Source organism: Aquila chrysaetos, chromosome 2 (genome assembly GCF_900496995.4).
Source record: "Aquila chrysaetos chrysaetos chromosome 2, bAquChr1.4, whole genome shotgun sequence".
NCBI lineage: Eukaryota > Metazoa > Chordata > Aves > Accipitriformes > Accipitridae > Aquila > Aquila chrysaetos.
Window position 1 is genome coordinate 71086932 of NC_044005.1, and position 23150 is coordinate 71110081.

General features: G+C 40.5%; 1 protein-coding gene across 3 annotated transcripts in view; it reads left to right on the top strand.

Moving 5' to 3' along the window:
• RARS2 (arginyl-tRNA synthetase 2, mitochondrial) overlaps window positions 1-23150 on the top strand; it is a 40607-nt gene that overhangs the window by 17099 nt on the left and 358 nt on the right. For all 3 annotated transcript variants that reach the window (XM_030040359.2, XM_030040366.2, XM_041118645.1), the window contains 11 exons: window positions 1826-1981; window positions 3835-3941; window positions 4562-4657; window positions 6931-6991; window positions 11090-11166; window positions 12465-12589; window positions 16771-16838; window positions 16938-17047; window positions 18102-18197; window positions 20956-21030; window positions 21932-21995. In XM_030040359.2, coding sequence (XP_029896219.1) covers window positions 1826-1981; window positions 3835-3941; window positions 4562-4657; window positions 6931-6991; window positions 11090-11166; window positions 12465-12589; window positions 16771-16838; window positions 16938-17047; window positions 18102-18197; window positions 20956-21030; window positions 21932-21995 — 1035 coding nt within the window. The remainder of the gene's footprint in view (window positions 1-1825; window positions 1982-3834; window positions 3942-4561; window positions 4658-6930; window positions 6992-11089; window positions 11167-12464; window positions 12590-16770; window positions 16839-16937; window positions 17048-18101; window positions 18198-20955; window positions 21031-21931; window positions 21996-23150) is intronic.

Sequence of the window (23150 nt, forward strand, 5' to 3'; positions counted from 1 at the left end):
ACTTGTTCCCTCATCCCCAAGGCCTGCTCAGTAAAATTGACAGATTCTTATCATGAAGGTGTCTTGGAGCTGTAGGACTCATTTAAAGAGACGACAAGAAGTAGTCATATTCTTGTGGTTGTGCATTGCTGCATATTATTTAATTTTTAGTTACAATTTCAGTCCATTCTTAGGATTTAAATTTTGAATATTTGCATTTTGCACTACAGCTTTAAAATATCATCTATTACAGTAGCACGTAGGCTTTATGACCTTAAAAAAATTACCTTCAATTGTAGAGAACAGTATTCAGTCAAGCTGCAAAAAGTTCTAAACCAGTAGTTGCTGGAGACCAAATTAGTTTCTCAAATATTCCTGGTTTTTAACTGTTAGTTCAGCTGTATTCCTGGTTTATATCAAAAACGGAGATGTGTTTCAAAGTGGTGTTTCTTCTGCTGTTGTGAAACTAGTCTTTCCTATAATTCATTTAAAAAGAAAACTTCCGTAGCACAGTTTCTATATAAATAAATGTATAGACAAATGTACGTTTCCAAACATCTTTGTACCTTCCATTTTGGTCAAGAGTCAGATGCAAATATGCCTTTTGCATTATTGTTCCTTTATAACATCAAAGATTGGGGGTGGGGGTTAGAATGTGTGAAGCTACTGATGGGGGAGAGGGAGCATTGTTCTTGGAAAGGGTTGAATTTTCCCACTACTTTAAATTTCTTTTTTGTGGCAGAACTAAGCAAACACTAATCTTGGAGGCTTGTCAGCAGTACTGCCTGTTAAAATCTCTAAAAATCTTGGGACGTAAAAGGAAGGGGAAAAGTTCAAGAGTTTTGCTGTGGAAGCTTTTTTTCGTTTTAATAGGAGGAACCCATTCGAGCAAGGTATTGTTGGGAAACTCATTGTCTGAACATTGCAGGAGTGAAGTTTTTATAATTATTTTTTTTTTAGCAAGATCACGATGATTTGTGGAAAAAGTTAAACAGCGTTGAACTATTTGGGTCTAAACACATAACGTAACCACTAGTTAATTTAAATATTTTTACATAGTACTTCAACTTTTTAAAAACCATCTTCTATGGGCTTTCAACATACTATATGTGGAAAGCAAGGAATCATTGTCTGGGTGAATATTTGTCCTTTAGATATAAAGGAGTATGTTAATGAACAGGAGAGGCAAATTTGCTGTAGGTAGGTAAAGCTGGCTAATACAAGAGTTTGTAATGCTTTTAGCAAACTGACAGTGCACGTGTGTGTGTCTAGTCAGATGTTGACATTCTTAAGCTTGACTTCAGCCACAGAGAGACAGCATGTGTTAGTATGGGTGCAGAGTACTATAAGTAAGGTGTTTTGGATTAGAACTGTTCTGGGGTTGAGGATTTTTTGAGCTTGTAAAACATCGAGGCTATGTAGGATTTTGCTGCTTCAACTGTCATCTCATTTTTAGGCAGTGCAATTGTTGTAAGTATCAACTTTGTGGTCCTCTGAAGAAAAGTCTCTGGTTTAAAAGTCTGTGGTGGTTTCCCTTTCGTCTATAAATTAGTTTTTCCATATTCTGCTGCTGCAGTTGTTTCAAGGTTATAAAGAGGACGATAGCGACAGCAGTAAGAAATTACAGCATTAGTCTTGTTTCAAGATAAGCCATACATTTTCCAATTGGAATTTGGACTACTCATTCATCCTTTAAATAGGAAATGTGTTCCTTTAACATGTCTTTAAAATTTTGATGTTACAAATGTCATCTTTACATGTATTTGTATTGTTCTTGTAGAACGTTGCTTATTTTTATTGGAGGAGAGGATTATACTTCAATATTTTCAGTGCCGTTATATTTTAGGTGTATGTGCAGATTAACAAAGCAGCACAAGATGAAAACACAAAAAAGCTGGCTCAGGATTTCTTTAGAAAACTGGAGGAACATGATGAGCAGACATTGTCGCTTTGGAAACAATTTAGAGACTTCAGTATTGAGGAATACAGCCGAATTTATAAGGTACAACTTATGCACTGCTTTTTCTGTGTTGTTGGAAAAACGGTACAGACGTTGCTGTAGCGTTGTCAATTCATCACCTTTCTGGTAAACTTTACAGTGTTGTGGGGAAGATGTTTCTCAATATGCCAGGTTATGCCCCATTCTGCTTGGAAAAGGCACGGTAGTTGATTTAACATCCAAGCAGACTGCCACTTCAGTTGCTGACAACCTAGATACATTTTATTTAATGGAGTCCATGTAATTGGCCCTTAGACTAATTTTCCCTTCTCAGAAGCCCTGAAGCTAGGAGTATGGTGCTAAGCAACAAAGCAAATCGGTGTTAGATAAATATTGTTCAGTTTTGCTCTATCTTTGAAGTCAGCAACAACCTGCTAAATTTAACAGTTTCTATGTAATAAATTTTATCAGGAGATAACTCTGTTTTCACATTTCTGATCTAATGTTATAATGCAGAGCTGTGTATGTTGCATATTAAATTGAGTGTAAGTAATTATAGCAGCAGGAGTTTACAATAGTAATCAGTACATAAGTCACCTGCAGGTTGAGTTGAGCTAATATACAGCCATCTGTTGCATACTGTAATCTCAGGAATGGAGCTGGGTGCCCGCTGTTTCATGGGAGGTGTTTGTGCCATTGACCACAAAAATGAATCTTATGAATCTGGAAAACAGGAGTGAGATACACCTTCTGTCACTGAATCCAGTCTCTTGGTATTAATACTATGTAATCGTACTCAAGAACCAACTGAGTCCATCTGAAAACCAGCTAGTGTTTTTCTTTCCCACATTCCTTGCAATGAAATTCTGGAATGGGTGCCCAGTTTTGATGGGCTTAGACACTTTTTTTCTAACTCGCAGCTCCAAAGAACGTGTGACTCATTTTATACTACTTCCTTCTTCTAGTATTATTCTTTACTTAAACTTGCACTTTTCCATCTCCTTCCTCTTGACGTATTTGTAGAAATTGGTCATGTCTTCTTTCATTGTTGATTGCAAAGTTAAAAGAGAAGTGGCCTGCCCCTTCCTCAATAATCCAGACAGCCTGGCTGTGCTTTAATTTCTTCCCTGAAACGTATCACTGGATTCGTGCCAAGTACTCTAAGTTAAGATCTCCTAAGTGAGACACAACCTTGATAATTCTAGTGGAAGGCTGACCTGTTAGGGTAAGTGGGTATTGGGCTGTGTATGCAGCTGCATTGTAATGGTCACTCATCATTGATCACATGATGACTGGTACAGCTAGATCTTTCTCTCCCACTTCCATTCAAACTAATAAATATCAAGCTGATGGGCTGACAGCTTTATTGCCCTCAGTTAAAAACCTTGTCTTTTGTACTATTACATTTCACCCAGTTCTGACAGTTAAGGTCATCCTATCTCTCCTAGGTATACCCTCAGCCTTCCTAGTAATGGTGATTTCTGTATGCTCAGCAACATCTGTGACCTAGCTCCTGCTTTTTAAAATTTCTTTTAGCATCTTTTTAAAATAGGATTGGTTTCATGTCCAAGTAACTTCTCTCCAGTCCACTGGTTTTGCCTCCAGCACAGCACGTTAGAGACCTACCTCAGAGTTTTTGTACTAATTGCTCTATCCAGTTAATGCCTAATTTCTCATGAACGTTATATCCAACACTGTATTCAACTCAGGGAGATGAATTCAAATGCAGAGATCAATTAAATCAAAATCCAAACATTCTTTCCTTTTAACAGTGAAGTGACATTTCCTGGAATAAAATTAATCTTTGCACACTATCTGACCTGTGACACAGACCTATCATCTGACTTAATTTGAAGAAATGATTAGCCTCAATCTTAACAATGTTACACTTCTTTGATATTCTTGGAACTTTTCAGCGTCTAGGAGTGCACTTTGATGAATATTCTGGAGAATCATTTTACCACGAAAATTCCCAGGAAATTCTAAAGACGTTGGAGGATAAAGGACTCCTTCAGAAAACAATGTATGAACTCATTATTCAATCTATTGGTATAGTTTATTTAACATTTCAGTTGCATTTCAAATGAGATATGATGAGTGAGGTTTGTATGTAATCTAAGAGGAAGAGTTTTCTTTAGATGTTTTTGGTAGCTGTTATGGTAGAAGACCAAGAGGATTTGTGCAGCCACAGCTAAAAATTAAGTTTGCCTTTTCTGTGCCTAGCACAGAAGCCTGGCCGTGACAAATTACGTACAATGACAGCGTTCAACTCCTAATGGCCTTTTAGGCTGTTAATTAGTTTGATAGCTGCATGTGCCATTTAACAAGCAGAGTTAGATGAGATCCTTGCCTTGATGAAGGAGCTGCCTGGCTGAACTGGAACGGAAGCTGTAGTCATGGAATGCACCAGAATGTGGGCAGGTGGCTCCCTGGCATCAGCAGTGGTGACAACAAGCTTAGAGGAACAGTATTCAAAAAGACTTAAAGGATACAGTCATTCAAAGAAAAGAATGACATTGTCTAGAGTGAGGTGGGTTCCATGGCAAGAGGCCTTTGTTTTGGTTCTGACCTGTATGTTATCTGAACTTAACTGTATATTGGCTCTGGCTTGCAGTTACTTCAGTGTTTTCTCTCAACTTATAGAAAAGGGACAGGAATTGTGGATCTTTCGGAAAAGAAAGACCTCTCATCATTTTCCACTGTCATGCGTAGTGATGGGACATCTCTTTATATAACAAGGCAAGTAAGCCCATCTGTGTTTATTGCCATTTATTTTGCCAGTAAACTTTTGTACACGAGTACGTTTGTAACCAATAGTACAGATTTTGAAGCTTTTTATTTCTGGGATGGAATACCTTCACTAATGAGTAATCATAACTGGAACTAGCAATGTAACTATGATGGGATGAAAATGGCTCAAGAAAAACAACTGCTTTTAAATAGTTTTCTTCCCCTTAAGCAGTCTGTCAGTAAATCTCTTCTTTCCATAAATCATAATACTTTCTCCAGCTACTGACTTTGACAACAAAGCTGGGATCTCTTCATCTAATAAACACTTGCCAAATAACAAAGGTTTGATAAAGACATTTGCTTAAGATGTTGTTTGACAGTGTGATGCATAAAAAAATTACTTGTTCAGCCATGTCTTCATTGACTCAGTGGACCACCAGCACTGTAACATCAATTTTATCTTTTCCTGCCTTCTCATCAGTATCCTAAAATTCTTCTTAGGGATTTTAGTATGGAAGCCTTAACAGTTTCTTTGTGCCAGTAATGTAAATAAATCAGATGTCTAGCCGTCAGGGTAAACTACGTACAGCTTTTCAGGACAAGGGTACTAAAGAGATGCTGCAGTCAATCCTGCACATTAGGGAGCTGCTGAATCCTGTAGCCAGATAGAGGCAAGCTGCCACAGCTCCATGCCCACAGGTCCAAACAGTAGTAAGGCGTGCGCGCACACACACACACACACACGCATCCCCCCAGTGTAGGATGAAGATCTATTAGTGTGAAGAAATACACATGTATGTATGCGTGTATATATGTATATACACACGAATGTATGTGATATATATTGTCTACGTAAGTAATATACAGATGTATTGTATGTACAGAGTATGTATGTGCAATGTGTATCCCTCCAGTAGCTGAGCTTCAACACTCAGTCTGCCCATTAGCTGGCTCCTGGATCCCCTGGTCTCCCCAGTTGCTGGCACCTGGGCATGTGAGCCCTCACAGCCCATAGCTCCACTCCAGTTGCTGGTACACAGTGGATCCCTCCAGTAACTGAGCTTAGACATGTGGTCCATCCAGCAGCTGGCCCTGGATCCTCACTCTCCCCTGTTGCCTCCTGCACAGAGACACACGTATACACAGGCAGGTCTCTCAGTCAACCCACAGGCCCCATGGTCTCTCCGGCAGTTGGCCTGGACCCCCTGATGCCAACAGTACAGACTTCTCTGGGTGCCTCATCTTTGAAGGCACACTCCTGGCTTCCAGGGCATTTATCCTACTTGCTGGCTAGTTCAGCTTGATATTTGCTGTCAGTGACATGTTGATGTGCGTGCCATCACTCCAGTTGTTGGCAGCAGAGACACCTTGGCCCTGGTGACCCATGGTCAGACTCCAGTTGCTATCACTTAATTTCACTTAACTCCAGTCCCTTCAGTTGCGGGCACCACAGGTGCATGGCCTATATGAGCTGTAGTCCCCAACTCCAGTTACGGATACTTAGACCTCCAAACACATGTGCACACAGAAGAGAGACCCCCTCACCCAGGAAAAGTTTGAAATGGAGTTTAACGAGAAGACAGGACAGACTGTGCTGATCAGGTGCAGGGCACAATCAGGCAAACATACTAACCAGCAATCAGTTTACAAGCCACCTGTCCCTTTTATCATCTTCTCCCTCTCTTCCCATCTTTGATTCCTCCCCTAAGCATCCCATAATAAGTCTTGTGCGATTGCAAAATGCTTTTCCTTTGCATCCCATGTGTCCCATATCCCGTAGGCAATACCTCCCTCAGTCAGAAGGTGGTCTGCAGAGCTGCTCCTGGTGACCCCTGAGGTGGGTTTCACACTGGGACATGGGGCTGATGGCTCTCCTGTGGCAGCCCTGGGAGGGGCTTGAGCAAGTTGTTTGTCTGTACTACTTTGTGTGTGTGGAGATGAGCTTTTTATCATATAACCTAACGCTGAGAGCACTGGGTTAGTTTTCCAGGAGAGGGGTGTTTCTCTCAAGTCCCAGTTGATTGGTTGCTCCAGTAGGCAGAGACCAGACTTACTCTGTGGATAAGACTGGTTTCCTCTGTAATTTTCATAGCTAGTGGTTTAAAAAAACATTTCAAACACATAAACAAAGTATACATGTCCTCTTTTTTGTGTAAGGCATACATGGATCCCTCTAATCAGGCAGACCTCTCCTCTCCATAAGAATAGATTATTTTCCTAAGAGGCAAATAATGAGGTATGTTTGAATGAAAGTCCAAATAGTTTCTCATTGTCTCTTTCAGAGATCTTGCTGCTGCTATAGACCGAATGCATAAGCATAGCTGTGATGCTATGATTTATGTGGTAAGTAATTCTAGATTCACCAAACACTTTTGAGCCTGACTCTCCCCAATAATCCAGGGGGCCTCTTGCTTGCAATATGACTTTGGTACATGGTATTTTTGTCAGTAAAATAGATGCCCTTACTGCCCAGCAGCTGTGCCTTAGTGTGGCAGTGTTTCTTGGTTCTGTTTCAGTTCATGACGCACAAAATGGTTGAAAAATCAGCTCTGGAGTTATTCTCTGTTATAAAAATCCATTACAATTCGTTTTAAAGGAACTTTTACTCAATTGACATTGTATTTTCTATATAAATGTTGTAATTAATATTTAAACAAGTCAGAAAAAGCTGTTAGTCTTATAAATGGTTGTAAAATGTTAATTTAGAAATTAATGGCCTAAAATGAATCTAAATCTACTCTAAAGTCCAGATATCTTATCTGAAATGTAAATTTTTATGGCTTTGAACAGTGTCTTGGTTTCATTATGTAGAAATTGCACATAAAGTACTGCTTAATCAATCTGAACAAAGCAGTTGTAGACAGGGAATCTTTTTATATTTCTTGGTTTGATTATTCGGCTTTTTAACGATTCTAAAACTATCAGTAATGAATAGCAGGATTATCTCCTCACTTGTGTGAAACACTTTTTTGCTCTAATATTACCAATGACATATCAAATGATGCTTTTAGATCTTCTTTTTCCCAGATTTAGAAAAAAATAATTTTGAAAACCATGTTCTTTTACGTGAAGTCAATTAATAGCATGTGGAAAAAATCTGCATGTCGTTTGTGATGCGTTTGGTAATGCCCATATATCTTCTCTGGTACAGCTTTTTCAAAAGTCAATATAATGTTACAAATACCATGAGTCAGGGGAGGGGGAGAGATCAGTAAGCATAAAACTAAATACACAGATAGTTTGAAGTACGACTTTTAGTTCAGTCACATTCCTCCTTTTATTTTCAGTCTTCAGGAAATTTGCAGTAGCTTGCCATTCCCACATGTGGTCATAGAACAGGGATTTTTTTGGTTGTGTTTTCGGGGGGGGGGAACTGCTTGGTTTTGGTGGGAGTTTTTTTGCCTCTACTGACTGGTCTAGTTTGCGTGGATAGGTAATTACTTGTATTTGTTACACCATGAGGTAGTAGGGACCAAGGGAGAAGGAACAGTTAGAAAGAAAGAAAATAGTTGGGTGGGTATTTTGCACAGATTAGGATATGGGCTGAATGTTAACCTCATGGAGCGAGCAAGCATGGAAGCAATAGTTTTGAGTTGACTGGCTGCTCATAGATGAACTCTAGTAACTACTTCCTTGCCTGGGCCTCTTTGATGTACTCCTCGTCCAAACAGATATACAGCAAAACCGGACTGTGATGTGATCAGTGTGTCCGTTATAATCAATGTCTCATTCAAGTTGGAAATGACAGATTAGCCTGTCTAGTCTGGTTGTCTCAACCTTACTAAGGTTGCATAGTTTCTGGATGACATGGTTAGTATTTTTATCACTTCTGACTTTGAGGGCTGAGAAAGTGGGTCATTAAATGAGAGGACAATAACATAAACTATTGGGAGAGTTTGTGGGACAGACAGCCTGATGAGGGAACTGCCAGCCTTGCTGAGCTTTGGTGCTGTTTTGTGGCAGTACTTTGTAGTGGGTTAGGACTTTACTCAGTGTTACCAGAGGCAGGAGGACTTCATGGGTTTAAGTGAGAACACCGATGATTTTAGTCTTTAATTATTAAATAGAAATGTATTTCAGAATCCTGGTCTTGTTACACGAAAATTATATAGAGGCTCTTGATTCTTATTTCATATGATCATCTTATTTTTGTCAGATCAACTTGTTTTTTTAAAACATTAAATTGGTTTATTAGTTGTAATGCTGTAAATCACTGCATTCACCAATTTATACTTTTTAAAAAATCCTGATTATTTCACAAAAATGCAGTGATATGAGCAAAATATTAAAAACATTTTAAAATGTGTGACATGTATTATTAAAGAGGTATTAAGATTCCGTTGAATGTTGTACTCAAAACAGGAGATGAAAACACCTTTGTATATGAAGAATTAAATGTAATCCACACTGTCAGGCTGCAGACTTCGCCCTTAAAGCTAACGACTTAGACTACATTTGGACATGTATAATTTTGGGGCCTGTAAGGAAAAAATTGCCGTTCTTCATAATACGAATCTTTTTTTGGGGCATTTGTGTTATTTTTGCCATGCTGTGAAGCTATGAAAAAAAAGTAGCTTTATGAAATGGTAGTGTCTGCAGGTTCATCTTTTTTAGCCTACTTACATATCCATGTTTTGAATATTACTTTTAGGCAGAGATTAAGTTCTGTGGTATTCCTAGTATTTATTTCCATCCTTCTTAACAAATTTGGTTTTCATGCAATTTTAATTATGTGGATTGTTCAAGCATAATAAACACTCATTGTTATGCTTCTTGCAGTATCACACAGCATCCCAAAAACACAGGAGTTGGTGCTTAGTTTTCAGGTGGCCAGCTGAAACCTGAAATTCAGCTTGTACTGCCGGATAGGTATTCTTATCTTGGCCTCACTTTTCATGTTCTTATTTCCATGGAAGTTTAAAGGATTATGAAAAAAAAAGCTATTAGATTTTTATTAGATTATTTCCTATTAATGATTTTAAATATTCTTCTGTATGTTATTTCTATATACATTGGTCAAGACAAGTAATTGGAAACTTAAGTTGGCTTTTAGTTTAGTTTTAGCTGAAAATTCTGCTCTGTGAACAGTCACGAAGAAGCAATTAAGTTAGAAGGATTGGAGTCTTTTGTCAGTGAGTATTGTCATGATTTGTCACAATATCTACTCACAAAAGACTGCAGTCCTTCAAAGAGGTGATTGTAGTCCAGGTGGTGAGGGATATGCTGCTGTGCATACAAAACCAAATCAGTTTCTGTCATGGAATGTATAATCTCTTGTAAAACAGGAGAATGGAGATAAATTTAGACTTGGAGAGAAGCAGAGGAAACAGCGAGGCAGCACTGGCCAGTACAGTGAGCTGGCCTTTATCTAAACTTCGTAAAGTTTATTGTGAGGTCTTTAAGCGAGAGATCTGGCTTTGTTACAGGTACAGAGAGCTTCTCCCATATGCAAGGTGCATGGAAAAGAGCTTGGAAGGCCTTGTTTGAAATGCTGACCACCGCTATCCATTTATCAGCCTTGGTTGTGAATCAGCACAGAGAGAGGTGGCACATAGGAGTGGAGCAGGTTACGAGGAATTGTGAAGGAGGAGGCAGGTGCTGGAGGCTTGATACAATGGTAGAGTTGAGAAAAAATGGAATAAGCACTTCACTCACTGCTCACTCCCTGTCTTGGAATACCAAACAAATAAGGAAACAGTGGTTATTTGGTTATCACTGCAGTGTTTTTTAAGGAGGGATAAAGGAGTCTTTAAGCAGTGTAGTCAAAGCAACTAGGTAGGAAAGTGAACTTCGTAGCAACAGCTGTAGCTAGAAACACAAAGATCGTTGTTAGACGTAAACTGCCACTGGAAACTGCTTTAAGTCATAGGAGAGAGTAATTGGAAGAAAGCACAAGGTGCATCATTAATATGAAAATGTGAAAATTTATACTTTTTTTTTTAATTATGCCTCTGACTTGTGATGTAAAACTCCACAAATCATGCTGGAGACAATATAAACTAGTGGGTTCTGGAGAGAGACAGCTTAAAGAGGTGTTCTGTTTCTAAGCCAAAGGAACCTTAAAGTTTGGTGATGTAAAACATGGGAATATAACAAGAGCAGCAAGGTTCTGAAGTGAAAATGGAGGCATTCTGTTTGATGGGCACCTCACAGATTATGTGAAACTAAAGAACATCAAGGTTTCATTTCACTTCATGGCTTTGCCTTCAAGACCTAGGAATAATCATTTTTGAAAAGGTAGATTACTTTTTCTAACAAGATGCAAAGTCCCATTGCCATAGATTCCAGCTGTTACATTTTTCAATGCCTGTCTTCATAGGTCTTAATTCTGCTTGCAGTGGCTTACTGGCACAGTACTGTGGTGTGTTGTGTTTGTGTGTTAAAAGCTAATCCTTATCAAACTTGGAGTGTTTTCTGATATGCACCAATTCTATTCCTTAGACAGATAAAAGTCAAAGTAATCACTTTCAACATTTGTTCCAAATACTGAAGCTCATGGGTTATGACTGGGCAGAAAGGTATGTATTTATGAATCTTAATTATATACCTTTTTTTTTTTTTTTTTTTAAGAATATGTACATTAGAATTTCAGCGGAGTGCTCTTTTGAAGAAAGTCTCCTGATTGTGTCCACTTACCACCATGCTGTAGCATACCTCATGTAGGCATTTTGGATCAAACTGAGCTACAAGATGAGCTGCTGGCATGCAACTAATGAACTCCAGAGTGCAAGCAGACATTTGGCCTGTAGGACCCAACTAATGCTAGTCCAATAAGGAGGGAAAAATAAGAAAACAAACCCTCAGAATTGTGTGCAATGTGGGCCTCAGGGCCTTGGCACCAACCTTTTCATTCTATATGTCTGCTCCTACTGGTCCGCTTTATTTGCGAAGGGAGACATCGCCATGTGTTCAGGATGTGAAAAACAGTCCTGTCTTTCATTTAACAGTCTTTTGTAACTGCTTGATGTGAAAAAGGGAAACAATCTTTCAGAGACTTTATGGCATAGCTTCTGGGCTATTGTGTGATCACATGTTAAACGATTACTTGTTGAAGTATGATGTTTTAACAGAGATCTGCATCTGAGTTTGAATCATGCTTCAGGCTTGAAGTATCTATTGTAGGGAAAAGTATCCCCACTGTTATTCATTGTAATTACCAATCTTGTTAGCAATCTGAGCAAAGGTCAATAAGGGATCTGCAGACTAAATCATATTCCTCTCTGACAGACTGCATGTTTTTTGTGGTTAAATATAGGATTTTAGCCTTCAGGAATGTTAGTCTGCCTCCTTTCACAGTGCTTAAAGTTGCACTAAAATTACCTTAGGTTATGGATCCAGAATAATGCTTGGGATTATTGTGAGCAGAAGCAATGAATGTTTTATTATTAGCAATGATTAATTACACTTTTAGTTTAATGTGGCCACAATAGAATTATTATGACTCCCTTTCTAATCTTATTAACAGATCTGTGTTGCCACAGTAATTTGATCTGTCTACATCCTGCCTCTCCTCAATTTATTGCAATTTATTGCATTGAGTCCCCTGTACCAAAGCTAGTAGCAAGAGAGGTTCCCACGAGCACGCAAATGACCAGGTTATCATAATTCTGATCATAATTTTCCCATTATATAATAAGTATGGAGCTTTGGTTGCTGAAATGAGAGTTACTGATTATATCACCAAGCTTCCCACGTTGGAGCACTATTTATTCAGCTGTTACTGCTGTTTCCTGGTAAGAATCCAGCTCTGAACAAACACTGCAAACATTTCTCTTGATTAAAATGTAATTTTAGGTCCTGCTGCTTTTCAACACAGGTGCCAGCATGTGTCTTTTGGTCTAGTTCAAGGGATGAAGACTCGGAGAGGAGAAGTAATTTTCCTGGAAGATGTTTTAAATGAAGTTCGCTCAAGGATGTTGCAAAACATGGCTTCTGCAAAAAGTTAGCTATTTCAGGTCTTATTCATTTCTTTTGATACTCTGTGTGGATCAAAAACATGTTGTCTTTTGTACTTTTCACTTTTCCCTGCATCAGACTTATCACAGTGATATGCCCTGATCTCTGCACTTTTTATATCTCCCGTAATATAAACAATGTTAAAATAATCCTTTGCAACTCTTTGAACTTCCCTAAATTACACATTTGCAAATTTTAACATTCAGTGAAATTATTTCATCATGCTTTTGCACTGGGAAGGAAGTACCTGCCTTTGGGGGACAACAGTGGCTTTTTTCTGGAGGGACAAACTAGTCAATAGTGAGGTTGGGGCTGGAGTTCAAGGAACATTCAGATTTCATCCAAAGGATTTGTAGCTCTGACAGTTTTCTCTGGCAAGATTGACCGTAGCGTTTCTGCAACTACTGCCTTGTCATCCTCCCAGCCTCATGACTGTTTCCGGAGTCCCCGGGAGGTCGCTGCTCTGCAGCAGAATCTGCTGAAGGGGATGTTTGCCTGCACCTCGGACTGTGGCTCTAGAGCCTTTTCCTCTTGACACAGAAAAGATTCGAGTAGTTCCCAGTGAAATGCTGCCCCCTCTTGTGCTTTCTGGCGTCAGCTGCTGAATTGAATCAATGAACTGATGAGGTTAGGTAGTGTGCATCTTCCTTGCTCTGCCTCCTCAGCTTTTTTAATCCAGATAATTTTGCTTGTAGAGTGGACAAGGAGAAGGGGGGGCAGGCAGAATGATAGAAGGGTGACCCTGGATTCAAACCAGTTTTACTGCAGAGAGGAACGGAGCTTAGAGCTTCAGTTTAAAGGTTAGTATCATAGCTGAGTGCAAAGCAAACTTATTTTTATGCTGGACTGAACTGACACGGCAGAAGTACAGACCCCATGTTCCACTGCACAAGCAGCAAGCCGAAGAACAGCTAAAAAAATAATATCTTCAGAAGGCACTGCAGCATTACCCAGAGCTTATCCGTTAGATCCTAAATCCTGCTTGTGCTTGTAGAAATTTTCCTCCTTATGTTTGAATTTCTGCCTAACTTCCCCTTTCCTAAATAAGAAATTGTAAATCCCTGACTCATAGCAATGTCTTCAATGTTTGAAAAGTGTTTGGATACACAATGAAAGATACTACAAACTCGTGTGTGGCATCAAAATGCCTGACTGTCATGGAAAAGATTTTGAGAGCTGGGCATCTAACAGCCAATGCTAGCTTTAAAAATCATACTTGTGTGGAGTTGGTTAGTTAAATACCTTTGTATAAACTCTTTGCTATTAGCTGTACACAGTTCTGTTCTTTAAGTTTCCATTATTGGCATCCTTTTTCTTTCTACTAATCTCAATGAATCCCCTGTCCATGTAAATCCTCTCTACAATGCCAATTTCCTTTGCTGCTTTACTTTCTCTTAGATAGCTTTGTCTGTGTCTTGTCAAGCACCTAAACAAAAGCCTGAATTCTGAGACAGTTTTTCTGTTTTGAAACAAATCTCGGTTATGAAATATAATAACGTAATCTAAATATATTTGTCTTTGTGAATGAATAGCCAGTCTGAGACTTCTCAGGGCTATGAACTATCCCCATATTCTTCAAGCTTAGTCCTTCCTGAATTTTGTAAATAGCAAAGGTATGAGTAGTACGAACTACTCAAAGTTGTCTCAGTTGGCTTTACTGACCTGGCACAAAGAAATAGCAAAGCAAAAGACAGAAATCTAAGTATACTAAAACTGTACTGCAAAACTGTTTCAGCTTAAGTAGTGCCGTAAGAGAACAGCACAATTCTCCATATTCTGCTGTTAGTGGGAAATCAGCTAGGACAGCAAATCGTAAGCTGAACTCTGCAAATTTAATAGGTTACATATACCACAATAAAAAAAAAGCACTTGGCCTTTGCCAAAGTGGAACAGATTTGCCTTGTAAAAGACTATGATTAGAATCTTCCTTTCTCTCCAGTAGAGACAAAACAGGAAGAGTACACCCTGGTAGAGCACACTGTGATCTGAGTTTAAAAATAGAAAGCATTATATATGTCAAAAGCATCACCTTTTCACTAGGCAAGGTTGTGGGTCCAAACAGAAGCAACTGATTTCCCAGAAGATCCAGCTTCTAAAGCGCTGTTATCTAGGCAATGTTACTGTACTTCTGATGAACTGGAGCACCAGCTTGGCCCTGTGAACTTCCCTGTGAGACAGGGAATGAGACAGGCCCTTCGGTGAATTTCTGTACGCAACAGCATGCTGCTTATCTGCTAAAGAATATCACTCGAGTTGTGAAAAAGCTGGAAATAGCTTTGCAGACATGTCTCTGCAGCTGCTGTGAGGACATTCTCTCTTAGACTCTCCTAGATTAGTTAGGTTTTGTAATGATAGACTTAAGTTCTTTTGTAATGACTTAAGACTTTTGTAATGATAAGAGTTAAGTTAGTCAGAAATGCTTTGGAGAGGCTCTTGTCATGTCTACCCAGGAAGAAGGGCAAATCATGCCTAACTTATCTAGTGGCCTTCTATGATGGAGTGACTGCATTAGTGGACAAGGGAAGAGCTATGGATGTCATCTACCTGGACTTCTGTAAGGCTTTTGATACAGTCCCCCACAACATTCTTATCTCTAGATTGGAGAGATACGGGTTTGGTGGATGGACTGTTAGATGGATAAGGAATTGGCTGAATGATCGTGTCCAGAGAGTTATGTGAGTCAGTGGCTCAATGTCCAAGTGGAAATCAGTAACAAGTAGTGTCCCTCAAGGGTCTGTACTGGGACCAATACTGCTTAATATCTTCATCAATGACATGGACAGTGGGATTGAATCCACCCTCAGTAAGTTTGCAGGTGACATCACGCTGAGTGGTGCAGCTGATTCGCTTGAGGGAAGGGATGCCATCCAAACGGGTGCTTGAGGAGTGGGCCCATGCAAACCTTATGAGGTTCAACAAGGCCAAATGCAAGGTCCTGCACCTGGGTCGAGGCAATCACCAGTATCAGTGCAGACTGGGGGATGAATGGATTGAGAGCAGACCTGCCGAGAAGGACTTGGGGGTACTGGTGGATGAAAAATTGGACGTGAGTTGGCAATGTGTGCTTGCAGCCCTGAAAGCCCATCGTATCCTGGGCTGCATAAAAAGAAGCGTGGCCAGCAGGTCAAGGGAGGTGATTCTCCCCCTCTACTCTGCTCTCTTGAGACCCCACGTGGAGTACTGTGTCCAGCTCTGGGGTCCCTGGTACAAGAAAGACTTAGACCTGTTCAAGTGGGTCCAGAGGAGTGTAATGAAAATGGTCAGGGCTGGAACACCTCTCCTATGAAGAAAGGCTGAGAGAGTTGGGGTTGTTCAGCCTGGAGAAGAGAAGGCTCTGGGGAGATGTTATTGTGGCCTTTCATTATATAAAGGGAGCTTATAAGAAAGATGGAGAAAGACTTTTTTTACCAGGGCCTGTAGTGACAGGACAAGGGACAACAGTTTTAAACTGAAAGAGAGTAGGTTTAGATTGGAAGGAAGAAATTTTTTACAATGAGAGTGGTGAGACACTGGAACAGGTTGTCCAGAGAAGTTGTGGATGCCCCATCCCTGGAAATGTTGAAGGTCAGGTTGCATGAGTATAGTAACCTGATCTAGTGAAAGATGTCCCTGCCCATGGCCAGGGGGGTTGGACTAGTTGATCTTTAAAGGTCTGTGCCAACCCAAACCATTCTATGATTCTCACAGCTCGGGTTCTCTGAATACAGTCAGTTTAGATATCTACAGTGGATGGTGTGAATGCTCCCTAAATGTACATCCAAGTGCTCCATTAGTTATTGGAACAATTTTTCTTTGGCTATTTATGCCTCCCTATCACTTGGAGTTTTTAAACAAAATCTGAATTGCCCTGTCACTCTCTTCCTGATCTTAGAGATTGGCTGTCTGAATTGTGAAGAGTGTAGTCTATCCAGTCTGTTGTAATGAATGCTTTTGACCTTAAAATCTGCATTACACATACTAGGGGAAGTGGGGGAAAAGCACATCTGAAACAGCTGTATCTCAACTTTTAAGGAAGATTTTTATCCTGGAATTGCATCCTGACAATTTCCATATTGCTTGTTCACAGTTACGGAAGATCTGCTGTTTTATTGGCATCTCCAAGTCTGACCAAGGGTGTCGTTATGCTACTACAGAGTTACAATTTCTTTTTCTCTGTTTCTTGTCAGCAACCAAAGAGGTAGAAGACCCTATGGAGACAGCAGAGAAAGTTGGTCTTGCAGCACTAATAATTCAGGTGAGTCTGAGCTGCCTCCAGATGTGTTTGCAGCTTCTGTGAAAAGTTAAAAATTGAGATGGAGAGCTGTATCTAGGTGACATTAATTTATTGTTCCAGGACTTCCGGGGCCTTCTGTCATCTGATTATCAGTTTAGCTGGGATCGAGCTCTTCAAAGTCGTGGAGATACAGGCGTGTTCTTGCAGTACACCCATGCCAGACTCTATAGGTAAGAGGACCCGTTTGTATGCAGAAGTACAGTTTGACATGTATTTTAACGTTATTAACTTACTGCTTTGTTAAGTAGTAGTGTTAACTCCTTCCCTAAATATGACACACGTTCACTTTTTCAGCAGAGGTGTGAGTTTATGATAGGAATCACTGAGACTTCTTGGAAGAGCAAGCCAATTAAAATGAAATTTCCACCTCATTTCCACAGGTCTGAGCTAACTGTCCATGTACTTTCCCAGTTGTAGGAACAGCCTCTCTGTGTGCTTGGTGTCAGTGAAGAAGAATGGTGGCCCTAGGATTAAAGAAACTGATGTCAAAACCAAAATGCCAGTACTTGTAACATATACCAAATCACAGAACTTAGATGTTTTTAGCTACCACTGTAGCTAGTGGGGTTTTTTAAACATTCTATTATTTCCCATTGTTGGTAACCAAGCTTAAAAGCAGACCCCTTCCTGTTGACTCAGGTCAAAGACCTGACATGTTTGGTTATTTTCTAAAAAGAATTTTAAAAGAGTCCAGTTTGAACAGTTTTAGCAATTCTAGTGATATTTCAGATCATTTTTAATGCAGACATGGATATGTATTTTCATAAAAGCAAGTAAGAGACCTTCCTGCATCAGGCCAAAAGCCCATACAACCTGGTATTCTGTCTAAGGCAATGGTAATAGGAGATGGTATTCAGGGAGAGCATGCAAGCCTGATCCCTTTCTGTAGTCTATTCTTCGTGTACTCCCTTATCATCTAGGTATTGATGGTATTATGGTACCATTACTAGGGTATTGTCTACCTCCCTAGTCCTTTTAACATCATCTTCTGGGCCTGTTTTCCATGCATATCTCTGATCCTGTTCATATTGAATAGCTATCACAAATTTTAATTCTTTTATCTTGGGTTGAAGTCAGCTAGTCTGTCTCAATGTTCCATTCAGCTTGAGCAGAAGATGCCTACCCTTTTTTTCTTAAAAACACAAATTACTCTTTTTCTTGTTCAGCTTTGCAAATAAGAGTTTTTCATCCAACATTTGTTTGTTTTTCATTCTTACATTTTAGTTTAGAACAGATGCATGGGAATGAGCAGCTAACGGACATTAATGTGGCATGCTTGCAAGAGCCAGATGCCATCTCTGTTCTTCAGCATCTTCTCAGGTTTGTCTAGTTTTCTTTCAAAATACCAGTTCCCTTAAAATAAACTTCTGAATTTGTTGCCAGCCTGTTGAGCAGGCACAGACTGCACCATCATAAGAGAAAAATGGCTGTTTCAGGCAATGGCTTGTCTGTTGGGTCATACTGATTGCCAACAGTAGCCCTCACTTGAAATCTTTGTGGACTTTAGAAACCACACGAGGGAAAAAGCAGTATTTGGAACATACTCTGTGTACATGAGCCTCTTAATTACTTCTTGTCTTCAGAAAAATATGCTAAGCTCTATATAAATACTAGCTGCAGATTTGCTTGGTTCCTCTTGTTCTGTTTTTGCCATGTGGGAAAGGGGAGAGGAAGTGCTCCTGGGTGACGTGAAATGGGGTATGTGCATGCACATTCAGTAGCTCAACATCCTTCAGAGCTACTGAACATGCACAACTAATACCTTTTAATAGAAGTAATGTTCTTCATTAATCAGTCTTAAAGTTGAACAGTTTCTGTTTTCATTATTTCACAGGTGTGTAATTAAAATACGGAGACAAGGGAGTTGTCCATGTTGCACAGCCCGTGATGGAGTTGGAAGTAATTGAGGCTTTCAGAATTCCTAGTGAGAGGTCCTGTATACTGCATTGTGCACTGCACAGTGCCAGAGAGTTAACTTCTTTGGCCACACTAAGGCCTTCTTGAGGGCATCTGTTTAAAAATCAGACTTCCAAAAGCCATGCCAGAGTCCCAGGTGGCGCCTTTCAGCCTGCAAGCGTAGGTTGCAGAGTCCTACCGTTAACTGTAATTGCCTCAAGAGGTCTGCCTGCAGTTTATTGTATGCTGCATGTTCTCTTGAGCAACAGCAAGACCAGCCAGCACTCTAAGTAAGACCAGTAGTGTCTTATTTATCTAATGCAATTGTATTTCACAGAAAATTCGTTAAATTCTTGGTTTTATTAATTAGTGTATAGCTGCCTGTCTTATGTGTGAAAACTGACAGGGTTAATGTATTTCAGTTTGATTTGCAGGGATCACTGCATCCCAGACGTGTCCATTTCCAAACAGAGGTTGTTGCTCCACTGCAGGGCTCTTGTTTTTATAGAGCTTCAGGTCTCCTTATTGCAAAGGCTTTTGAGTCTGGCCAGGCACCATATGGAATCTGTATGAAACATCTCCTGGGGCCTTTACTTTCAGCAGAAAGCAGTATTTAGGTTATCCACTAGACCAGGCACTCAGTGGCTAACAAACTCACGTTTAGATATCCCATGATTTCAGGAGTAACAATTACTGTTCAGTCCTTCTTGTGAGTCACCATGAGTAGATTCTTCTTGAAAAGTTTCTATGGTAAACAATCCTGACTTGTCAGAAGCCCACTTCCCATGGCTCTGCTCTGCTGTTTGAAAAGCTACCAAACATTTGCCCTTAAAATTAGCTGACTAGTTCTGAATGCCATTAACTTTGCAGACTAATGAGTAGTAGATTGAAGGTAGTGTGTATATCCCTGCAAAAGTGGACTTATTTAACTGATAAAATAATCTAACAAGTTGTTGTAGGCCAACACTGAAGCAGCAGCTTCATGAAGCAGCAAAATTGGTATCAAAAGAGGGCCCTTTCATTTGATACCAACTTTGTTGCTTCATAAAGCTTTATTAATGGCTGTTTGATGGTGCTTGTTAAGTTAACAGTAATTTTTCTATACCTACATTGCTGTCTCTGAGGAGCCAACAGCTGCAGGTGTCTATGTGGTCCCTGAGACAATGCAGAGCTTCCCCTAATTTTGTCTCTTTCACACCTGTTGCACAGTGGTATAAAGGCAGTGACCCTCCCTGTTTGAACAGTGGCCACCTGCGGCATGCTGGCTGAGATGAGCTGCTGAATGCATGTGTAAGAGATGTTTTTGTAGCTTACCCGCCAAGGGAATGGGGAACACTGCCTCCCTGGTGCTATAGCTCTTACGTGACCACGGAGCCCCCATTATCAGACATCACTCCCCAGTTCTCCCGCAGCTTGCCTTTGAAGGAGGAAGATCCCAGGGAAGTTTGGCTCGGGCATGCTGGAGGGGATGGGCCTGGGAGCTGAGCAAAGACCCGGAGTAGTCCATTCCCCACTTTGAATTTGAAATCTATTCGGCCCCAGAGGTGCTGGTAACTTCTTGCAGGCTGTGAAAAAGAGGATGTGCACAAGTGGACAGCAGAACACATGAAGAAAAAACATGGATCTCCATGACTCTGCCTGTACTATCCAGTTTAATACTGTTTTACATAAGTCAATTTTATTCCAGGATTATGTAAACCCACTTTGTTTTTGTCTTTTCTAATGTTACAATATTTCCTTTAGCTACTTAAAATTCTAAGCTGCATTTACTAAAGGCAACATCTTCTAAGGGACTATTTTGACTGTCTTGGTTATTTAATACATTTTTTGCTCCTAGGAACTTACAATTAGTGTTGAAATGTAAATCCAGACATAATGTTCCAGGAGCAAATATAGCTCTTGTGTTCTATTTGCTATAGCCTGCCTCTCTGAGCTCTGCCATCTACAGTGTTTGCATGAAGAGGAACAGAAGCAATCATCTCCTTCAATAATAAGTGAATGAGAAAGAAACAATCAGTTGTGTGCTAATTACATGACTTGGGTCTGGTTCAGAAGATTATTTTGGTTAATTCTGCAGTTGTGGTTGTGTGTTTGTTCTGACTTAAGCAAGTCTGATCAGCCTTATATCTGAGTACACCTTCCTACCACTTCAACACCAAACAACCCTTTTCTTTCTTCACAGGTATGATGAGGTCCTATATAGATCTTCTCAGGATCTGCAACCCAAGCACATTGTCAGCTACCTCCTCACACTCAGGTAAGGTGATTGCCGATACTGGTGTCCGTCTCTGGTAAGGACAGGTCTTCCTGAGCTGGCTCTGCAGCCCTCACATCTGCACTGCTTTGAAGAGTAAAAACAGTGGGAAAATGTAAATTTGTGGGGCAGTTTCTCTAGAGCAGGAAAGGTATAAAGTAGGATAGCAAATAATATAGTAGAGATCAAGGTTGGAACCAGGAGACAAAGGAGCCAGGAGCCTCCTCAGAAACTAACTGCTTTCAAGAAAAAAGAATCACTTGGCTGTAACCCAGTGTCTGAACCCAGAATCATGCTGGACTAATCATATCTAAAAGAGCAGATCTGAGCTGATAATATGCTCTCAAATCTCAAAATTTCAGCTAGGAAATTTTGTCCAAACCCCTTTTATAACCACTGATCTCAGACTATGTGTCGAGATGGGCAAAGCATATTATTACTGTAAGTCATACTGCATATGTGACCTCCATAGGGAGGGTCCCCATAGGGACCTGTCTGATTTGACAGCACAGTGGAATACGGGAGTAGACTTGCTGGAGAAAGCTGTAGAGCCTGTGTATGGGGAAGGCTTTAACAAGTTAAGGAAACTTGTCTAAGGAATCCTGCCCCTTGGGAATGACAGGGCAGGCTCTCAAGGATCTTTCCAGACCGGTTTTGGGGTTTGTTGATTGTGGGGGTGGAGAGAATGTTTTGGGTTTATTTTATGAGCCATATGTTGTTGATGGCATGCAGGCTACAGAAAACCATACCCTCCCTCAGCCAGGTGAAAGAGGCTGTTGGAAATAAATCTTTGGCGTGCTGCAGTTGCGGCTGTTCCAGTTCTGCTGCTTTATGTAGCCCATAGCACTGTTCTTGTCAAGAGACTTGCTTGTTCTCACCGTTCTCACCATGCTTTCCATTTCAGCCATCTTGCAGCTGTGGCACATAAAACTCTTCCTGTGAAAGGCAGTGCCCCTGAATTAGCCCAGGTATGGCACCGGGTTGTTAGGCGGTGGCTGGAGCCTGTGTAGGGCGTCCCAAGGAATGATCCACTAAGGCTTTGCCAGCCCAGCTGTGTAACCACTGGGGTGAATATGCACCTGCAGGCCCATGAGCCAATAGTCAGGCTCTCCCATGGGTGGCACTGCTTTGGGAAGGCAAGGGTTGCTTGTTCATGGCTGTGCCTGCTGGAGAGGGCTGCTCTGCCTGACCTTCCCAAAAAAGAATGCTCCATAAGGACAACTGCTCCAAACCCAGTCAAACCCCTTTCCTTATTGCCTTTCCTTCTGAACTTTTAAAAAGTAAACATTTGAGTGTTTATCTTGCTGGTTAATTTCTGGTGGTTTCCTTTAGTGGTTATGTGGGAAGACAGAGAATTACAAGATAACTGAACCTGTCTCCTCCCTCTTGCCACCTACCTATCCCAAGTTGTCTGTATTGCCTTTCTAGCTAAAGCACGGAGGCTGACAACTGTTAACATGCAGTTCCACATAGATGCAAATTATTTTCTGCTGATCTCCCAGGCAATGTTTGACCCGTTAACTGCTCAGTGAATGATATACTAATTACACTGCCTTTCTTATTTTCTCTTTCATCTATTTCAAAAGCAATTACCTAGCTGATTTTGGTAGGAATTCACATCCAAGTGTTGAGCTGTGTTGTGGGGGAAAAAAATTCAGTGGAATTGATGGAGTTGCACTCTGTATTTGAGCTTAGATGCTGTAGGTACTCCTGCCTTTGAAGATGGACTAAGACAGTCCAAGCTATAAGGAAAATTTCAGTTCCTTATCCTGTAAAAAAAAAAAACCCTTACAGTGTGACAGCTTTCAAGAACATTTTTTTGGAGCAAGGCTGATTGATAGAGCCCTTCCCAAACAGCCAGCTGTGTAACAGCTAAGACATTGACAAGGATGAGTGAAATTTTCAAAGCAGCCCATAGTTGCTTGACCACCTCTAACCCAGGCACAGTGAGAGGAGGGATTCCAGCAGTATCCTCAGGCTGTAACAGCTTGTGGCGCATGAAAGATTTTCACTTTTTAGTCATTGCTAGCTCTTTTGCAGGCATCGCCTCTGCTCGCTCTGCCCTGAGGGTATTAGACTGGGCTGGACACCCCTTTCCAGCTTCCCTTGGTTGACAAAAGTGT